At 42.5% G+C, this 19,383-nt stretch overlaps 2 protein-coding genes across 2 annotated transcripts in view; one reads left to right on the top strand and one right to left on the bottom strand.

The window, feature by feature from the left end:
• Window positions 1–20: 20 nt before the first annotated feature.
• tmem41aa (transmembrane protein 41aa) lies at window positions 21–3,333 on the top strand. Its single transcript, XM_062403401.1, has 5 exons — window positions 21–235; window positions 795–945; window positions 1,366–1,527; window positions 2,021–2,159; window positions 2,473–3,333. Exons 1-5 carry the CDS (start codon window positions 66–68, stop codon window positions 2,691–2,693), a joined length of 843 nt encoding a protein of 280 aa, XP_062259385.1. The 5' UTR covers window positions 21–65; the 3' UTR covers window positions 2,694–3,333.
• A 657-nt stretch (window positions 3,334–3,990) lies between these two features.
• Window positions 3,991–19,383, bottom strand: part of igf2bp2a (insulin-like growth factor 2 mRNA binding protein 2a) — a 49,410-nt gene continuing 34,017 nt past the window's right edge. Inside the window, exons 8-16 of the mRNA XM_062402526.1 lie at window positions 17,983–18,105; window positions 16,197–16,332; window positions 14,739–14,876; window positions 14,191–14,259; window positions 13,051–13,173; window positions 11,526–11,600; window positions 11,217–11,348; window positions 10,432–10,545; window positions 3,991–8,915 (exon numbers count right to left, since the gene is read on the bottom strand). Of these exons, the coding sequence (XP_062258510.1) occupies window positions 8,817–8,915; window positions 10,432–10,545; window positions 11,217–11,348; window positions 11,526–11,600; window positions 13,051–13,173; window positions 14,191–14,259; window positions 14,739–14,876; window positions 16,197–16,332; window positions 17,983–18,105 (1,009 nt within the window). The 3' untranslated portion in view covers window positions 3,991–8,816. The remainder of the gene's footprint in view (window positions 8,916–10,431; window positions 10,546–11,216; window positions 11,349–11,525; window positions 11,601–13,050; window positions 13,174–14,190; window positions 14,260–14,738; window positions 14,877–16,196; window positions 16,333–17,982; window positions 18,106–19,383) is intronic.

Raw genomic sequence — 19,383 nt, 5'->3', positions numbered from 1 at the left:
CGTCAGTGCAGCGGTTGCCCTCTCTCTGACAGCCGGAAGCTGTGTGTGTCTCTGCTGGTTGAACTATGCGCTCACTGGTGGGACTCGTCGCTGTGGTCTCTGCAGCCACTGTCTACCTGTACTGTCTGTCCCTGTCCCTGCCCCCGGGACCCCGCCGGCCCCCCGCTCCGCCCGCGGCCCAGGGTGAGCATGGGGACCCGGCAGAGAGCCCGGACAGCGCCGGGGAAGTCAGCAGGTGAGCGACGTTAGCTTGTGGCGGACAGAAGATAAGAGTGCTTCCATGTTCAGTGTCTCCAGCTGCGGTGACGTGTATAAAATGAAATCTTCTGTAACATTACGATCAGAAGGTAGCTGCTGTTAGCATGCTGTCAGGGGGGGGGGGGGGTACTCAATGACATGATGCATTTCCGATTAGTGAAAACACAATCAGAACCATCACTTATAGTAATGGGTACACTTTATGCTGTTCAATCTATTCTGTATCAGTGTTTTGATTGTGTGTTGTGTAGCAGAAAGGGACAAGTTGATCGATTACATAGGATTCCTCGACTTTTCTTTCTTATCAGCAGCAAGAGAAAAACAATCTAAAGCTGATTAAGATTTTAAATTGATAAACTTGTTAGACCACATGACCTTGTTCCCATTAACTGCTTATTGGTGCAAGTGTTTTGCTCTTTTTAATGAAGCAATTTTGAGCATCCTTTAACTTACCTTGCATTTGCAATCGCTGACTGTTGGTACATACACTTGAATGAGTGAATGGAGGATTGTCACAAACGTCAATGTTCCCACAGGTTGAAGTTCCCTGCGGACCTGGACGAGCTGAGGGAACTGGCCGAGCTCCTGAAGTTTTACAAGACGCAGCACACTGGATATGTCCTGCTTCTCTTTTGTAGTGCTTATCTGTACAAGCAGTCATTTGCCATCCCTGGATCCTCGTTCCTGGTAAGTGCATTCTCAATGTACAGGCTGACAACAGTATTGAATATATACAAACTTCCATGCTTGGTATTTATAAAAAATGTAGGCTTACTTAAAGGAAAAGGGAGAAGGCACTGGACCTGCAATTTAAGGGTTTAGCTTTCGTCTTTGAGGATCAAATTAATATAATATTAATCTAGTACAAACAACAAAGGGAAGTCATTTTTACTTTTGCATGGCAGCCGTACTGGACTGTTTGACTGCTCACTAATGTTTCTGCACAACTGAGTGTGCAACACATACAAAAAGCCCAAGACCACAAACCACATGCAGATTAAAGCGACTCTCACCCAGTGTCTTCACTTTAAACCACTATCAGATCACAAAGTGTGTCAGAGCTTATCTTTACACGTACACTGATGATGATCTTGTGTCTTTGTGCAGAACATTCTTGCAGGAGCAATATTTGGACCATATGAAGGGCTGCTGCTGGCCTGTGTGCTCACCACCGTGGGCTCCACCATGTGCTACCTTCTGTCCCAGGCCTTTGGAAAAAACTACATCGTGAACTTCTTCCCTGATAAAGTCTCCATGCTGCAGGGGAAGGTACGCCTGCGACAACATTGAAACAACTGTTACCTCCAACTAATGAAACTAGCCCAATGAATGAGCTCATGTTTATTCACTCCTACAGGCGAGTCAGTGCCTCTCTTTACCAGATAGATTTTCATGTAACCTTAAACAGGTTGGACTGGTCACTGTCATAAAATTAAAAGGGGGCATGCCTGATATGATGGTTAACGGAGGAAAATCAAGAAGGCTGCTTCTGATGGGGACAGATCTATCCTTAAATACTTAAACTGGATGGTAATCTTTCTCTTCAAGAAGAACAAACACCTGCATCAGCACATCAACCACTTACAGCAGTGGTTGATGTGCTGTGTCACAGGTTCACTGCTCTTATTCCAGCTTGTGCTAATGCGCTGTTATTGATGCTGCACTGACACAATGTGATATGACATCAACAACCAATGGAGAAGTGCAGAAATATGGGTCTACTGTCCCTTCATAGTTTCTTAACATGTGATGTCTCTCCCAGGTGAAGGAGAACAAGGACTGTCTGTTCTTCTTCCTGCTCTTCCTAAGATTCTTTCCCATGACCCCAAACTGGTTTCTGAACATGTCCTCCCCGATTGTAAACATCCCCATCACCTTCTTTGTCGGCTCAGTCTTCATTGGTAAGCTCACATGGAACTGTCATTATATGATGACACACTTTCCACATTCTTAAGTCACACATGACATATATTCATAAATCAGAATGAGATCGTTTTGTAGCTGTTAACGGTTTAAAACACATAAGGGCTGATTGTCGGAGGCCTGTTATAGCCGACAAATGCAAATACAACCAAATCAAAAGTCTCTTTGTTGTCATTCATAGTATTTTGTATTTCCACAAACTGTCGGTCAGGAGTGCATCAATTCAGGCAAGAAATTAAATTTGTTTCATCTCATGTCTCACTCCAGTTTCTTGTTGCTCTTCTTACACAGGTCTCCTGCCGTACAACTTCATCTGCGTTCAGACGGGCGCCATGCTGTCTGAGTTATCGTCCCTGGACGACTTGTTCTCCTGGGACCGACTGCTGCAGCTGCTCGCCATCGCCTGCATGGCCCTGCTGCCGAGCGCCCTCATCCGCCGCGTCAGTCAGAAACGTCTCAAACTGGACGTCCGGTCACAGAACGGACTTGTGACAGATAAGAAGGTCCAGTGATCTGTCCCAGTGGGTGTGTTCCTTGGTGTTTCGGTACATTTCCTTCAAGAGTAATTGTATCCAAAAGGGAAACACAGCCTCTTTTATGTGGACTGTTTAAATTCTTTGGAGCCACGTGGACACGGAAAAGGGAACTCCGCTTTTAAGAAAATGACGAGGCTCTCATAGTGCAATTTAAATGGGTGTTTCTTTACCACAGCTGCCGGAGAAGTTGTTAATACAGTTTGTGGATATGGAAGATATATGAATGTATTATAATCATATGGCGAAAGGTTGCACTCCTCTTATAATGTGAGTAGGACTTCAGTGGAACCAGCTCGTGTTCAAAGTGCCTGACATGCAGTTAATGATTCAAACTTCTACCTCCAGGTTGAACATTTTAAAGGCCTACTCATGTCTGTGATTGTTCATATGATTGTTTTGTGTAAATTATTACATTTGTAACTTAAAGACTGCTTGTATTGCAGTATATACTTCACAACTTGAAGTTGTACTTTACACATGATAAGTTTTAAGGACATTTTTTTAACTATTTTTCATCGCTGAACTGAACATTTTGTAATTTAAGGTCCAGACTTTGGCCTTAAAGAAGGGTAATAATGGGTCGCAATTGAATTAAATTATTTTTTCGTGAACTATTGTTCAGCCCTGATGTCTTGATTCTAAAAGCCTGGATTTTCATTTGATTGTGCCATTCATTGATGCATTGTGAGGATTGGCTTTTCAACACAAACCTGGTCCTGCAGTATCTGTGCTGCATCCAGCGTTATTTTACAGTCGAACTGGACAAACTAAACAACTTTCGAGTTTCAATGAGAATTGGAGGCTGCCACAGGTTCACTCTCATGTTTGGAAGGGGAGGGTGAGGTATTCAGCTGCAACATGCAACTTCACCACTAGATGTCACTACATTCTACCATGTTTTTCAAGTTTGGTTTCACCCACATAAAACTAGTTTTCTTTTCCCTGCAACAAGTTCTTCTCTGCCACTCCCTAAAAGCTGTAGCGCTGTATGGCACTGGCAAGTTCTGTTTTTAAAGTGGCAAAGAATGTCATTATCAGTAGTGTAGCGTTAGCCAGAGCAAGCTAAAATGTCTGCAGTTTGGCAATATTTAATTCTGAAAAGTCCAGGTACTGGAATCGGGAAGCGAAAAATCGTATCAGAACATCTCATTTATTTTAAATATAGCATAAATACATTCTGTGGTTTGTTTAGTCTCAAATAATGAGGCACCAGTTATTTCAGAGGAGAAAAACTTTAAAATGGTAAAACAGCAAACATGATGAAAACAACACCTTTCTTTCAAATATTCTTTATTGCTCAGATCCAGGTTGCTCAGCAATACAGTTCACTCACAACTCAAAACAACAGCATGGCTGTTTACCAGAGAGGCATGGATCCACGAGAAGTGTTAAATAAGGATCATATGTCTGCCCGGCGCACAGTCTCCAATTACCTTGAGGTGTCTGGGACCTTTTGGCCCATGGGAAATGTAGGATTGAGGGAGTTTTTGACCTACTGAGGAAACGAAAGGAATTTTCCCAAATGGTGAAAAGCAGTTAAGAAATGGATCCATGTAAAACCACTACTGAAGGTCTAGTGCTATATGAAGTGTTATATGTACTGGATCGCCTAGAACAGTCTCATGCAATGCGTTGTGTTTTTTCTTTGAACAAGAAGATGGGAAGAAAAAAAAGCAACACTGCTCTGGTTCTGCACACATCTGAGCAGAGGTTCACTGAATCCTTCCTCAGCTAATCCATCGTTTGTCTCTCCTTTTTCGAATGGTTGTCAAATGCCCTGTTTGCCGTTCAGTCCCGAAAGCAGAACATGCATAATGAACTTTCCTTTTTTCCGACCTGATACTCTGTCAACCTTCCTGCTTGTCAAACAATCATGTCTACTTGATTTTTTCTTTTTTCTGATTCCAAAATACGTTGAAAACCCAAGCTAGGATCATTTTTTAAAAACCACATTTTAACAGCTAGTATTATTGATAGTGATCAAACAGGAATGAATATTAAAGCAAAGAATCACATCTACCGCCCCAGACAAAAAAAATAAAAAAAATGCATCATTAAATCAGTGTAAATGACGAGAAAAACCCAGATCAACAGAAAAAAGCTAAATGAAATAAAAGCCTAAACTATCCAACCACCATGTGATATGACTAACAACACTGTACATCCTCAGTGATGTGTGTACTTTGTGTGGTTTTTCTGGTACTGAATATTAATGCCTAGCAACACCCCACAAAAACCTAGAAACAACTATCCTTGGATGTTCAAAGTTTACTACCATCCTGACAAGATTCGCCTCAGAAAGCGTCTGCCTCACGTGAGTCAACAACCAGATGCCGGAAAACAAACACGCCGGAGGGAAACCTGCGCTTCTAAAGAGCCAAAAAAAACACAAGAGAGACAGAGGTCTGAACCGAGGAGGCCTCTGCGATGCAAGGAAAGGGCCTCCACTTCAAAACTGCTCTAAAAACCCCAAAGAAAAACTACTCCTGACAGTTCAAACAAGCCGTGACAGACAAACTACAACTTCCAGTGCTACCGTGAAAAGCCGCTTCTTCCTCGACGCGCCCTACGAGAAGAAGCACCGCGATGCATTGGCCGTGGGTAAGGTCAGGGGTCCTGTGATCAGGTCTGCTGAGCTAGTGTCATCAGTGTGAGGTACTGTACTGGCTGCGGGGAGGCTCGCTGAGACGGCCTCAGGCATTGTGTGAGTTCCATAGACCTTTTTACGTTTTTGTTTTTTAGCACTGCTAGTCTGTGTTCACCGGGACGAAGAAAAAGAAGAACCTCATCTGATGACAAAAGTCTGCCCTCTAAAAACAGTTAAAAGAACTCCAAAGACAAACACTACCTTTCACTATATAGATCACTCATTTATTTAATACTTTTTTCTTTATTTTTTTGTTGTTGCCCTACATTGGTTTAGTAACCAACTAAAGTCAGCCTTGGATTCTGAGAGGTAATTCTGAAACGTACAGCACAAAAATAAAAGAGGATGAAACTAAGATGGGCAGACGGGTGCGAGCAGCGTCCAGAGGTCCGAACGCCTCCCGCCATCTCTCACAATGCAGGTGCAGACTTGTGTAAGTGTTATAGAGAGACAGAGAACGATGCATTTATGTGTGACTCTATTGTACATGTTTAACAGATACACAGTTATCTTTTATCGTACACAGTGACATCTCAACGACTCTACATTCTACACAGAAGACGAGGATTTTACACCATGTTCAAGAGTCCTGTCAGTGTATTTTTGCAGCTTTGCGTTGTTGTTGTTTTGTTGTTTTTTCTTCAAATCAACCCCAGAGTTATGCTGTTATCAAATAGAGCTGGTAAGATCGGTTTGGGTGATTATAAAATTCATTTTTTTTCTTTTCATACAAGTGAATAAACGTCATTGTTTTTTTTTTGTTTGTTGTTGTTGTTTTGTTTTTAAGTCTCAAAAAAACCTGGAGGTACAGTTGGGAAAAAACAGGAGGTACAGTTGGTTAGTCTCTCTATCAACCAGTTTGTATGTTGTTGTTGTTTTTTTAAATGGTGAAATCAGAACACAACATCCACATTCAGAACCAGGTATGTACCCCTTAGATCCTGCACTTCATTCCTTCTTAGCAAATAAAAAGAATATGGACTTGGAAATCCTTTATCATTAAGAGGTCATCTGGCGTCCAGGCAAAGACAAGTCCGCCAGAGTTGACTACGGTGTACAAAGTTTCACTAGTCAGCTGGACCTGAAAAGCTCAGAGATAACTGTAAGATCTTCTGTTTTGATCTCTCTTTTTTTGTTTTCATTAAAAAAGAAAATTAAAAACTCTCAAAATGATCAACAAGGTTAACAAGGCATACAAAATGTGGAAAAAAGGGGAAATGAAAGATTGGACTGAGGTACCCTGAAGCCTGAGGTAGATCACAATACTGACATGCGCACTGTTCACATCCTGACCAAAGTTAGCACGGTCGTTCACGCTGCTGTTCTCCTATTTTTCAGGTTTTTCATTTATATTATTATTCATAGTCTAGTTTTTCAAGAAAATAAACGCTTCCCTTCAAAATAATATGGCAGTGTCCCACTGAGGAAAAAAAGAAAAGGACTTTGTTTTTCTTTTTGTTGCTTATCAATAGCTCTCATCACAAAATAGGAAAAAAATAGATTCATAAATATTACTCTCTTTTTATATATATACACACACGCACACACACGCACACACGTACACACACAAGGAGGAGGCTGTGCGTATTGGCAATAACCTTTTAAGTCTGGAAGATGAAGCTGATGGGTCGTGTGGTGACAAAATAAGGCAACAAGCTTCCACGGTCTCCAAAGTAAAAGCACAGAGGGGACACCAGGACATACCTGCGTGTCCAGCGTGCTCGCGCAGCAGCCGGCCCGGCTCGTCAGAATCAAAACGACACACACACACACAAAAAAGTGAAAGTGAAAAGAAAAAGAAGAGCTTGAGGAGGGAGGATGACAATCTGTGTGTCTGTGCCTCTGGCCCGGCCCACGCTGGACACGGCAGGGGGGTGACAGTTTTTCTAAAAAAGGCTGCATGTTGTACATTCACAGCTGTCCTGCCGTTTTCAGAGAGCTCCCCGACGAGAGAGGGTTAAAGCCAAACGCAACCCCACCCACCCCTCGACACCCCAAAACCTTTACCCTCACTGACACTCCACACACCACAAGTCTGCCCTCTCCCGCCCTCTGCGTCCTGTCCCCCTTTTCCCAGGGCCCTCAGCTCACATCATGTGCCGACCCTCCTGACGTCCTCATAAGGCCGAGCGTGTGGCAGTGCACATTCAAATAAAACGGCCGGTCGTCTACTTACAAGCAAAGGTGCACCCTTTTTCTTTTAAGACGTAAATTATTTACTTACGGGAGGACAACGCCTTCAGACATCCTTTTGATTATCTTTTTTTTTTTAAATAGATATTTATATATATGGGCAGCAAGCTTTAATGAAGATATACTCTACAGAATGGGAGAGTGAAACCAGTTTACTGGTTCAAAAATGATAAAAAACCCTCGGTGGCGTCTGACCTCTGTTGAGCGAAAGTGGCAGTCAGTTCACTGTTGTCAAAAGGCTACGGGGGGGGAAAAGAGGTGTTCCTCGACGACAAATATTTTTTATCCTATTAAAAAGCCATGATGCCAGATGAGAGAGAGTGATGAGAAAGTGAAGCGGAGAGGAGAGACATAAAAAAGAAATATGTGTAGCATGGGATATGAATGGGAAGAGACGTTTCAAAGGGACGTTATCTTTTGTGTTGGCACACACACAGGCTTGTTACAAAGACTCAGAACCATTCACCATTAGGTTTAACTTATAGGGGTTTTCTCTGTTTACTGATTTCAGTGGCCTCAAGTGTGAACAAACAAGGGAAACAGGGGTTTTGTTGTGTTTTGTGGCTGTCAAGGTCCGATCGATCTCTGGAACAAGCACGATAAAACATTTACAAACTACACCAAGCTGTACTGTCATTTAGTAGAAAAACAACAGTGCTTACCCTCAGTGTGCATCAATATACTTCTCTACTCTGTATTAATAATACTGCTAAGGATAATCAATCTTGCAATCTGAATATCTCAAGGAGAAGGTCCATTGTCGCTCGCTCTCATTCTAACCCCAAAAATGTCAATCACAATGCCTCGTATACGTTTGTGTTAATACAGTTGCTTTATCCGTTTGTTAGAACTATGTTAGTCCAACTAAAAAGATAACGTTATGCAGGGCTCTGTACTATTTCCTGTTGACTTTTTTTAACGTGAAGACAACAGCTCAGTTCCAATTCTCTGCCATTTTCCATCTCTTGCAGATTCTTTATTTTTTTGGCCTTTTTCTTTTTTTCTTTTTCATTGTGTTATATCAGTATGGTTTCTCCTCCTCTATCTGCACTCACAGGGCTGGCAGTGCACACACAATGCCTTCAGCCTTTGGCTCTCACTTGTTTCCCCCACAGTAAAGTTCTTTGGTTTTGATCCCGGTGCTGCTGGTCTGCCCTGCATGTCCCCCTTGGGCCTCGGCCTTAGCCTAGGTAGGTCTCTGTCCGTTTTGGGAGGGGCTACATTCATTGGCTGGCGCCCGCGGAAGTCAGCCCGCCAGGTCACTTGGAGTGGTGCGGTGACACAGCGGCGCCCTGCTGGTGTTTCTGTTCCTGCTGTTTGACCTGCTGTATGATCTCCCGGATCTTCCTCTGCGCAGTCTGTGGCAAGAGAGGGACGAGGTTTAAGCCGAGCCATGACACGCTGGGTGTCCATATGAAAATGTATAAAGTAAAAAGAGTCCTGTGAGAAATTCTATTAACTAAAGTCTATATGTAAATGTCTGTGAATGATTGCAAATTAGTATATAATTGTCAATATTGGAGTAATTTATCTGAACTTAACAAACAGTAGTAATGATATAACTTTAAATACAAAGATACGATACCGCTTAATCAAAACCAAGCTAGTGATCATGTGTGATTATTTTATCATTTTTATTTGCATATTTGTGGCTTTGTATTTTCTTGGGTGTTTGAATGCGAATTTGGGGTTAATTCATCTTATTTTGTTTTATGTAATTGGCTGTAGATTATTAATCATGGGTTATTAAGTTAGGTTTTTTGTTTTAATATATTTTTGTAATCTGCCCAATTTGGCCACAGTGTTTTAATCATGGGTTGTTTACTTTTTGTTCTTGTTTTTTAATCTGCCTTAATTTTTTAATCATGGGTTTTGGGATGGTATGAATAATGCACATGAGATATCCATAGAAATTTGTTATCATATAAGATAGGTATTTTTATTTCATTTCACGTTGTCATATTTAATTATTTTGTTTTTTTAAAGTTTTATGTATTAACTACATAAACTAATAATAACCAAACACTGACCAAAGGTCTGTGGGTGGGTGAACCACATGACTTGTTTTTCCTTTTACCGTTGTATTTTTTTACTTTATTATCATGGTTCTGTTGTTGTATGTTACCTTAACAAAGGTTGTCATCATTCTTGTTCTTGGAAATGATTTAACAACACAAACCAACTCTGACTTACTCACATATTGTGCCTAGTTGCCATGGAGACAGATTTTCTTTCACACATGGATCCATCTCCATGACAACTGAGCAAACTCCATCTGCTGACAAAGACCCTGTGATTTGTTCTCACACTCTTCATGAGTTGTGATTGTCAAAAAAAAGTATTGTCATGAACCTGCAGCTCGTTGTGTTTCCTGAGTGTGTGAGAAAATGATTTGACACTGTTTTCATTGTTTTCTTTCTTGCAGTGTAAAGTCATAGATCCGACATGATCACAGATCTGATAAACCAGAGGAACTGAAAACCCCCTTTTTTTTTTTTGAAGCCCGTTAAACACAATAATGTAAAATAATTACATGTAAGACATATTAGATTTACTTCCTGCGTTTATTAGTATTTTTCATTTCTACGTTTCAATTTCTATTTCAATTGACTGTTGCTCTCAGACATTTAGGGCGGCTGTGGCCGAGGGGGTAGAGCGGTTGTCCAGCAGGTCGACCCCCGTCTCTCCGGGAAAGAAACCAAACCGCAAATTGCCCCTCATAGAAAAAAGTTATTGTATGAATGTGTGTGTTTGAAAGGGTGAATGGCAATAACCTGTTCTGTAAAGCGCTGTATGTATTTGACACCTGCAAACTTATCAGCTGAAATAACTGGAAATAAATTCAGGGCTATCAATTGTTTTTTTTTTTCTTACCTGGCTGGCAAAGAAATGGCCATTGATTTTCACAAAGACCTCATCGTTCTCATCTGGAGTTTGGTCCCGCGGCACGATGACCTCCGCACTCGTTAGGTTTTGTAGATCGTTGACCTGAGACACAGACGCAGAGGTCAGGGGTCATTGCATCATTCTGAATGTCACAGAGAGCCTCACAAACAAAGCTCACTGAGAGAGGAGGTATCGGATTATGGAAAAACTGAGATTACCACATATGACACCATGCAGACAACTGTTACTTCATACACAGTAAACACCTTTACTGTTACTTTATTTCAAGTAAATACACTTGTCCATAAATAAAGCCTGTGGGTAAATTCAATAAAAGTTGAAAAAATACACTTTAAGAATGGAACTGATAAATCTTAAATAACATGTCTCGTATTTTTAAGTCTCAGGCGAAGGTGTCAATTTACAGGAAATATAGTCACAATATCCCCTGTTGCTGAGTAAAGATGTTCAAAATCAAAATCAATCAAATTTAATTTTCATAGCCCAAATTCACAAATCACAATTTGTCTCATAGGACTTGAACAAAATGTGGCATCCTCTGCCCTTAACCCTCAACAAGAGTAAGGAATAAGTACTAAAGAAAAAACTTTTAACAGGGGAAAGTCAAATTATAAAGAGAAAAGGCATCATTCGTCGTGGCCAAAAGTAAGTTTTGTGATGTATTTAAATATATATACATAGTTTTATGTATATAACCTAAATTAAAAAACCGCAACCTTGACAAGAAATCAATAAATCCAGCTTGGACTCACCGTCTTGCCTCCTTTACCGATGACCCTGCCGGCTGCGGTGGAGGGAACCTTGATGTGAGTCTCCAGCTTGACTTCCTCCTTCGCTGTGAAGAAGTTCTCCTCCTTCAGCTTCCCAAATATCCGACCCTGGGCCTGGAATACAGAGGAGGGTATGAGGCAAGGAGAGACTGGGGAAAATGGGGACACACAGTGATCCACTGCTGTTTACTATGAAACTGTGAACGGCAAACATTCCTCAACCTTCAGGAGCAGCTTGATCCAAAAATGTCTGACTGAACTTTTCAAAGAAGATATATTCCCGTGTTTTACCTTAAACTGAGCCTCTGGAGTTCCAGTAATGATCACCATCCTAACAATGACATCAGGGGTTTCGGGTGGAGCAATCTGACAGACACAAACACACACACACACACACACACAGGTAATGGAGACAAAAAGGAAGAGAATGAGGCCAAAGGTCGATGCTCGTGTTCTGTGGTGATTCACCGCGAACCAGTGAATCATGGGAGAAGCTGCCTGCTGCTCCGTTGTGAGGATTCATGGAGCAGCTGTCTCACCTCTCCAGACGGAGCTTCAGGGGCTTTCTGAATGTTTCAGCTCACTAGTCATCTCCTGTCCTCTTTGTTTCTGACCATAAATAACCAACATCCTCAGCTGTGGTGCATGAAGTGCTGCTGACTCAGCCGGCGCTCACTTCTTAACTGACTGAATATAACGCTCAATGTGAAGCTTTGAAAAAATGTGTATTTAGATGTGTATTTAGATTAGGTTTCAACAAGTCACAGTTATGAGCTCTCAAGCCTCGTAGAGAATAACCTTTGAAACGGTTATCTCTCAGGCTACAGACTCAGGAGGTAGATCGAGTCTTTCAGAGCCGAGGGCACTGATATCAATTCTGACGGGGGTGTTGGTTAACTCAGTTATCAATTCCACATTGGCCTTGTTTATTGTTTTATTACAGCATGCAAATAGTTGTATCCTTGAGAAAGAACTTCTTCTAGTGGACACAAACTGTACAAACTATGCAGGCCACCAAAACATTTCACAGAAAAACGAAATAATAATCATTTTGAAGCGTGAGGGAAGCAGCATAAAATGAGCAATTACATAATTAAGACCTTCGAAAAACATATTTAAGACATAAATAATAACATTTTCACATATTATAACACTTTTAAAGTCCTACAATTCAGATGATTGAATGTTAAACTATTTTTAGACCCTATGGACACCCTGGTTTAACTGGGGTTTGTCAACTCAAGTGCCCAGTTTAGATCAGGTATGAACATCGGTCCTGAGAGATTTGGGATCACAAGTGGTCAACACTAAGTTCGTCTGTCCACACGCTGTATTAAAGTTTGTTCTGAATGTGTCTCCTGTGACCGTTTGGGACTGGATCTCACTTCCCGGCTTTACATGTAAATAATCACACCCGGTATTTGTGTTTGCAAAGACCAAATTATGTTTTCGGTCAGTCTGGGGATTACACATGTGTCAGATGTCCAACTCTTTGGAGGTGTGTCAGCACGAGCGAGAGAGAAAGAGGGCGAGCGGAGTCGGGAGGGACGGAATTAATGAATGTGCAGCTCTGCTATGAAGAGAGACTTTACCCATTCAAAAAAAATAGGATCATTGTATTTCGCCTATGCAGCCCAGGATGGACTTTTCATCCAAGACCAACTCCCAAAGTGAGTGATTGGATATTAAGACCCGAACTTGGCACTGACCACTTGTGATCGGACTCTTCAGGGCTGATGTTGATACCAGGTCTAAACAGGCGGGTCGATGAACACTGGTTTAGCCCTTCCTCACTGAAGCCCAGTGTCAGTCCCACCTTGATGGAAGCTCCAGCGAAGTGGGCGAGCTGCTTGATGTGCTGGCCCTTCTTGCCGATCAGGGCCCCGACTGCCTGAGTTGGAATAAAGAGGTAGGCGACCTCCTGCTCTGGAGCCTGTTGCTGTAAAAAGAAAATAAAAATATTCAACCCCTGTTTTACTTAACTCAAAAAAAAGAAAAGGTACTTTAAATCGTTATAAACATTTGTGACTCAACCTGTCAAATACTTGAAGAGCAGCCGAACATGATGTCACCACATGCAAAGGAAAGTTCTTCATGAGGGCACACATGACCACTTTGGCTGAGAATGAATGGAATATTTCCTCTACGGGCAGATGGCTGCCTGATGTTTTTGTTTTTCTTAGCCTGGAAACACGCGAGTACTTGACGCTGATGAAGTACATTTTTGCGAGCCACAACTCTGGGAGGAAAAGTCTCCTTTTAGAAATATCTGTGGTGTTCTGGCGACTGGGGGGGGATGGTGCGCAGGAAAGTCAGATCCACTGTCAAACACAGATGAGGACTGCGAGGTTGTAATGGTGTGATAACTATATTCTCTCTCTCTCTCTCTCTCTCTCCATCAGTCCTATATGTTCCTTTAGTTGTTCATTCGGTAATAGCTTGATAAGAAGTGGGTGGATATTTTCCAACGTAATGTGTAGAGTGCATACCCCAGATTGAATTCACTAGATCCAGATTTGTATTTGGATCGGGACCAAATTGCACACACACATAAAAAATATGTTCCCTTAACAAGCCTGATTTCTTCATTAAGATGCCGTGAATTATTCTCTGAGAAATCGATTAAAATATTGAAAAACACGCAATCTCACAATGTTACAGAAAGAGAATAAAGGTTCTTGGATCTGCCCCCTGATCCTGATCTGCACCAACATTTAATGAGTTCTTCCTTGGATCAGGCCCCACCCTTTCCCAGAATTTCATGGAAAATCAGCTGAGGCGTTTTTGCATAATCCTGCTTAATAACAGAAAAGAAGGAAGAAAACTGTTACATCTTAACGGTGAGGCTGTTCCAAAGCTTCTTGTGTGTTTCAAAGTGCCGTAAAATATCACAACAGCACAGAACACCATCTCTGATCACCAACATTAGCTGCAGGGCAGATTTGAGGGAACATACTGAGTGCTGGTGGGGGACGGCACTTGCTGGAGGAACCCCGTACAGGCCACTGAACTGTGAAGATTGACTCTGAAAGGAGAGTGAAAAACAGAACGATCAGACAGCACAGAAACACACGATTAAAACACACACACACACATATACACACTCCTCAGAGGACCCATCCGTGTACACAACTTTAGCTCTAGCTGGGGAGAATTTCAGGGGCGTAAATTCACAGTGAATCACACGGTAACTCCTTTGACTGAAGAATGCAGATCCACTGACACACACTCTGGCTCGCTCTGATCTGATGGTGACTGGAGACTTTTGTTTTAAAGACAAATTGACTCATCTCTGAGGGAAATGGGGGATTTCTGCTTGTTGTGTACAGCATCATGCACGAAGGCCTGAGTCAACACGGTGTTGTTTCATTCACAAACCACTGCAGGAGGATCCTGGTGTACTATGTGTTGGATGCAAATTCCTCAAAATCAATCCCCTGCATGTCGAAAGAAGAATCTCTAAAAGAAGAATCTGGTCATGGGCAGGACACGGTTCATACTCACTAAGAATGGGTTGTATCCTGCTGGTGCCACAGTGGGCACTGCACCGCGTGGTCCGGCAGCAGGGGGCAGCATCGGCAGGCCAGAGGAGAAGATGCCCAGAGCGTTCAGGTTCAAGCCTGGAATCAGGTTGGCCTGTTGCTGTGCAGAAGAAGAAGAAAAGAGACAGCGACGGGTTTTAGTCATGAGACAGAAGAAGGATACATCACATTGTCACACATTTTAATTTTCATGGTTGTTTTGTTATTGCTTTTTTTACACCTTTTTTTAAAGTGATTCGGAAATGGATTTGGTCTCCAGACAACACAAATAATCGGAATGTGTCAAACTGTGTTTTGAAAAAAAAGGAAGACACAGTTCGTTTCAAGTTATGGAGAATTGAAACGGCAGATTCAAATATTTTGATGTTTCAGATAAAATAGTTTCTTTATGGTTCGAGTGTTCAGATAAAAAAACATTTGAGAACCCACACCACTGTCTGAAAAGTCACAACCTGCTGAAAACCAGACTGACATTTGTCTACGCTTGTGAAAAGGACAGTTTTCCATTGTTAAAGCAATGACTAAAATATTCTTTCCCTTACAGTCATTCAGCTATTCTGGGTTCCTGGCCCTGACGAGACACGCGGTCTCCTTTCACTTCCAATGTAATATCCACTGTGTCACGCTAGATGGCCCTCACCGCTCACGGTAGACACTCGTGCCTGGCAGGTGCCAGTTTTCCTCGCAGCAGCCACAGCGCTTTCCCCGCATGCTGCGTTCTGCTTCTTTATGATCGTTTCCCAGCCAATTATTTCAAAAATTCAAAAGAAGACTGACAGTGTGAAAGTGGAGAAAAAGCATGTCCCCCGGATACATAACCTCCCTCCACAAGCTCCAGCTCTTACTACAAGTTCAGTTACTACAGTCACACTATCGGCGTCCATCACTGTGTTGTGTGTGCAGCGTGCAACAGCATCACTGCCTCTCTTCCTCTCTGGTTGACCTTTCTGGCTGCAGCACCTGTGATGTCATCAGGGCAGTGTGAAAGAGGAGACAGGAGGGAGGGCGGCCTACAGAGATCAGATGGATGCTGGGAAACGCAGTGTGCTACGGCAGGAACACAGGAGACACGCGCACAGCGGGGAAGCGAGCATGAGTCAGAGGCTCGGTCGAACACAGACACACACACACACACCCCCCCCCGGTCCACAGACACTGAACTCAAACGCTGGAGTCACTGATGAGCTATTCAGCGATCGTTTACTGTTATCAATTTACCGAGCGCACAACGCCGGGTATTTCTAATCTTGCTGGTAATGTGCACTGCATGGAGAGGTGATATTATCCTGGTGTGCATCATCGCTTCTCGCCTGTCACTCGGTGTGAGTCAACCTGAGATCGTGACACACACACACACACACACACACACACACACACACACACACACACAGAGACACACATAAACAGGCGATGAGCTTACGTTTAAAGCAGCAACGTCGTTCTCGTAGGCTTCCCTCAGTTTCTTCATTATCTCGACCTCGGCTTTATGACACGCCTCCGGGCTGCCCCTCACTATGATGGTCCTCTCAGGGTTGTAAATAGTTAATTCATGTAACCTGGAAGGGAGATTGCAAACACAAATACACACACACACACACACACATGCACGCGCACACAAACACACACAGCAATGAGTACCTGCATAACGAGAAAAGTAACAAGAACAGCTACGCTCTTATTTTGAACGCATCTTCTCAGAGGGTGAAGGAGACTGAGGTGTTGTTAAGTGGATTTCCTGTTTATGCAACCTAAGTGTTAGTAGTTGGGTTTAGCTCCAAAAGCAAGTGAACATTTTGATCAGATTTATGGAATTTATAGAATTTGACAAAACCTCAAGGTGATCTTGAAATATCGTGTTCGCAAGAATCGTATGGACGGAAAACCTGAAAACATAATGGTCCTCGGCTGTTGGCTGTATGGGATCGGTGGTCGACTCAACAGATTATAAGTTAATAATTATCATAAGACAACTCGAGGGCACGAACTGACTTCAGAGCTGATGGTATAACCACAGTATATTAATTAACAGTTGGTTTAATGACACTGAACAACAGAACACAGGCCATCCACGTTTGTTTGGTTTTCAAGCTCGTCCGTGCAATTAAGCTCCCAGTAAACAGTAATGATCAGGCAACAACACTATTTACATGTTAGAAACCCATAATTACAATAACTCTGCTGTAAAATGAACATGTAATTATACTTCTCCTTGCGATTCCACGTGGCTTGATTACTGCTTAGACTTTGAAAAGATTAAAAAAAAGTGTATTATGTGTATTTAAAGTGAATTTGTGAGATTGACCAAAGCTTTTCCTCAGAAATAGTTCTGGGTTCTCTGTTTGGATGGGGCGGTGGGTGTCGTTTTTATTGATTTAACTGATTTTATTCTGTAAAGCACTTTGTGTGACACTGTTCTTACGAATCTTTTGCCCTTACTACTGTCGTTTTTTGAAGCTCAGCCACTATGATGGTTTCTTGGATTTGGAAACTGAATCTTGATGACAGTGTTCCTGACAAGAACAGCCCAGTAGTCATAGTGAAACTAAAACTTGAGTTTAGCCTGTTTCCATGAATCCTACAGGGATTTGCCCGGACCGTGCAGTAACACCTTAAGGCCTTTGAGGCAAAAACTCATTCCTTTCCCTGGTGTCGCAGGAGGTGGAGAACGCTCTCAAAGGACCATCGATGCTCAGCGTGTATTGTTTGCGTCTTCTCAAAAGGAGCCTCTCGTTCTCTCTTGATCTCTGTCTCTCCTCGAGGCTCTTTGCGTCCTCAGAGCTCGCAGGGACGCAGCGACTCATTAGCCCTGAAGGATCGCGCGGTTTTGACGAGTGCAGTTCGTTAAACGGGGGTGCGATCTCCACCTCGCTCTCTGCTGTCATGTGCCGGAGTGAAGGAGCTGTTATCAACTCTCCACGTGTGTTCTGCAGCGGTTGAGTGAAACCACACGACAAAAGGAGAATGAACGGCACGGGGAGAAAGGCGCGGCAACAGGAAGTTGAAATCAATGCACGTTATTCGAGCCCTGGTTTCACTGGAACCAGTCAAAACTTCATCTCTGAAGTCACAGAGGATGGTGCTGCTGCTTTTCCACAAGCGCCCCAGTGTGTGTGTACGTGTGTTGTCCTGGAGGTGTTACACAGCTGCCGTGTCACTGCAGAGCGCTGTGGGCGTGTGTGAAAGAGGAACGGCTCTCGGCGACTTACGAGGAGATGGTTATCTTGGTCCCTGTCTCCTCTTCGATTTTCTTCAGGTTGCGGCCCTCCTTCCCGATCAGCCGGCCAACCAGGCTGTTGTGAGCAAGTATTTTCAGAGGGATGTCCTCCGTCCTGCACAGACACACACACACACACACACACACAGGTTAGACAAGAGGACCATGTTCAGCTGAGTGTCACTGATGTGCTGTGAGGAATGCGACGCTGTGATGGGGATGAGCAGGAATGTGGACAGCTGCCCAGCTGGAAGTGCTGCTGGGAGCACAGAGCCACCGCGTTAAGACACCAGCGTAACCACAGCGTAACAGACTTCACAGGAAAAATGCCCTGATTTCTACAAGAAGCAGTTGAGTTTTAACGTGTTGTCATCATGACTTTGTGTTTCTGTGTTGTTGTGTCTCTAACTGCAGTAAAACAGTCATCACAGCCATTTGCAACGAACGAGGTCTGATTGAAACAAGCGAAAACCCTGAAATGTTTTTTTTTTTTTCATTCACCTTTAAAACAAACGGGATGATTCACTGGGTTATGTTTAATTCATCATATTTTATTTTCTATTAGTTCAGAATGTTTCCTTGAAATAACTAAGTTTATCCTAAATAACAGATACAACCTAGCATCTCTTACATATATAAGCAGAACGACGGTTCAAAGAAGAGCAGTCAGTGAAACACATATCTCTGCCAAAGCCCAACAGTCTACTTAAATTAAATCAAGCTGCATTCGACAAACAAATGTCACAGCTAATAAATTCAATATCACTTGATAGGCTTGATTTCTTTTTATCTAGATCCATGAATTAATTAATCCTTGGAAAATTGGTGAAATCATAAGAATAACGCCCTCTTAAAAAAGTGATGAATTGTTCCTGGACCCGCCTCCTGATCCGAACCTGCACCGAAATTTGTTGGGTTCTTTCCTGATCCATAATCACATCCGTCCACCAGGTTTTGTGTTTATCCACTCAGCAGTTTTTGTGTAATGCTGCTTACAAAGACAAACAAACCCTGGTGAAAACATTACCTCCTTGACGGAATAACATTTTTAATCAAAACCAAAGTTACGGACTTATCAGCAAATACAAACTTGACCCCGAATCACATGTCATTGAGTTATCTGCAAGCCAAAGTTGCACAGATAAAAACTGTTGATTATTGTTGACGTAGTTAAGAATATTCTGAAGGAAACAGATTTGTGAAAGCTGTATGATTAGGATGTTGTGTAAATTATGAGGATTTCAAAGTGGTTAATAAAACCCTGACGTGTTCTGGTGTAAAGACGAGTGGAATGATTGTGTGATTCTAATAGTTTAGTCTCGAGCTTTGACTCAAAGGCCTTGAAAAAATGAAACAAGATTTTTCACATCATTCATAGGCAACTCTGAAGGAG

This window comes from Platichthys flesus, chromosome 13 (assembly GCF_949316205.1).
Source record: "Platichthys flesus chromosome 13, fPlaFle2.1, whole genome shotgun sequence".
NCBI classification, from domain to species: domain Eukaryota; kingdom Metazoa; phylum Chordata; class Actinopteri; order Pleuronectiformes; family Pleuronectidae; genus Platichthys; species Platichthys flesus.
This window is presented reverse-complemented; position numbering and strand designations above follow the sequence as displayed.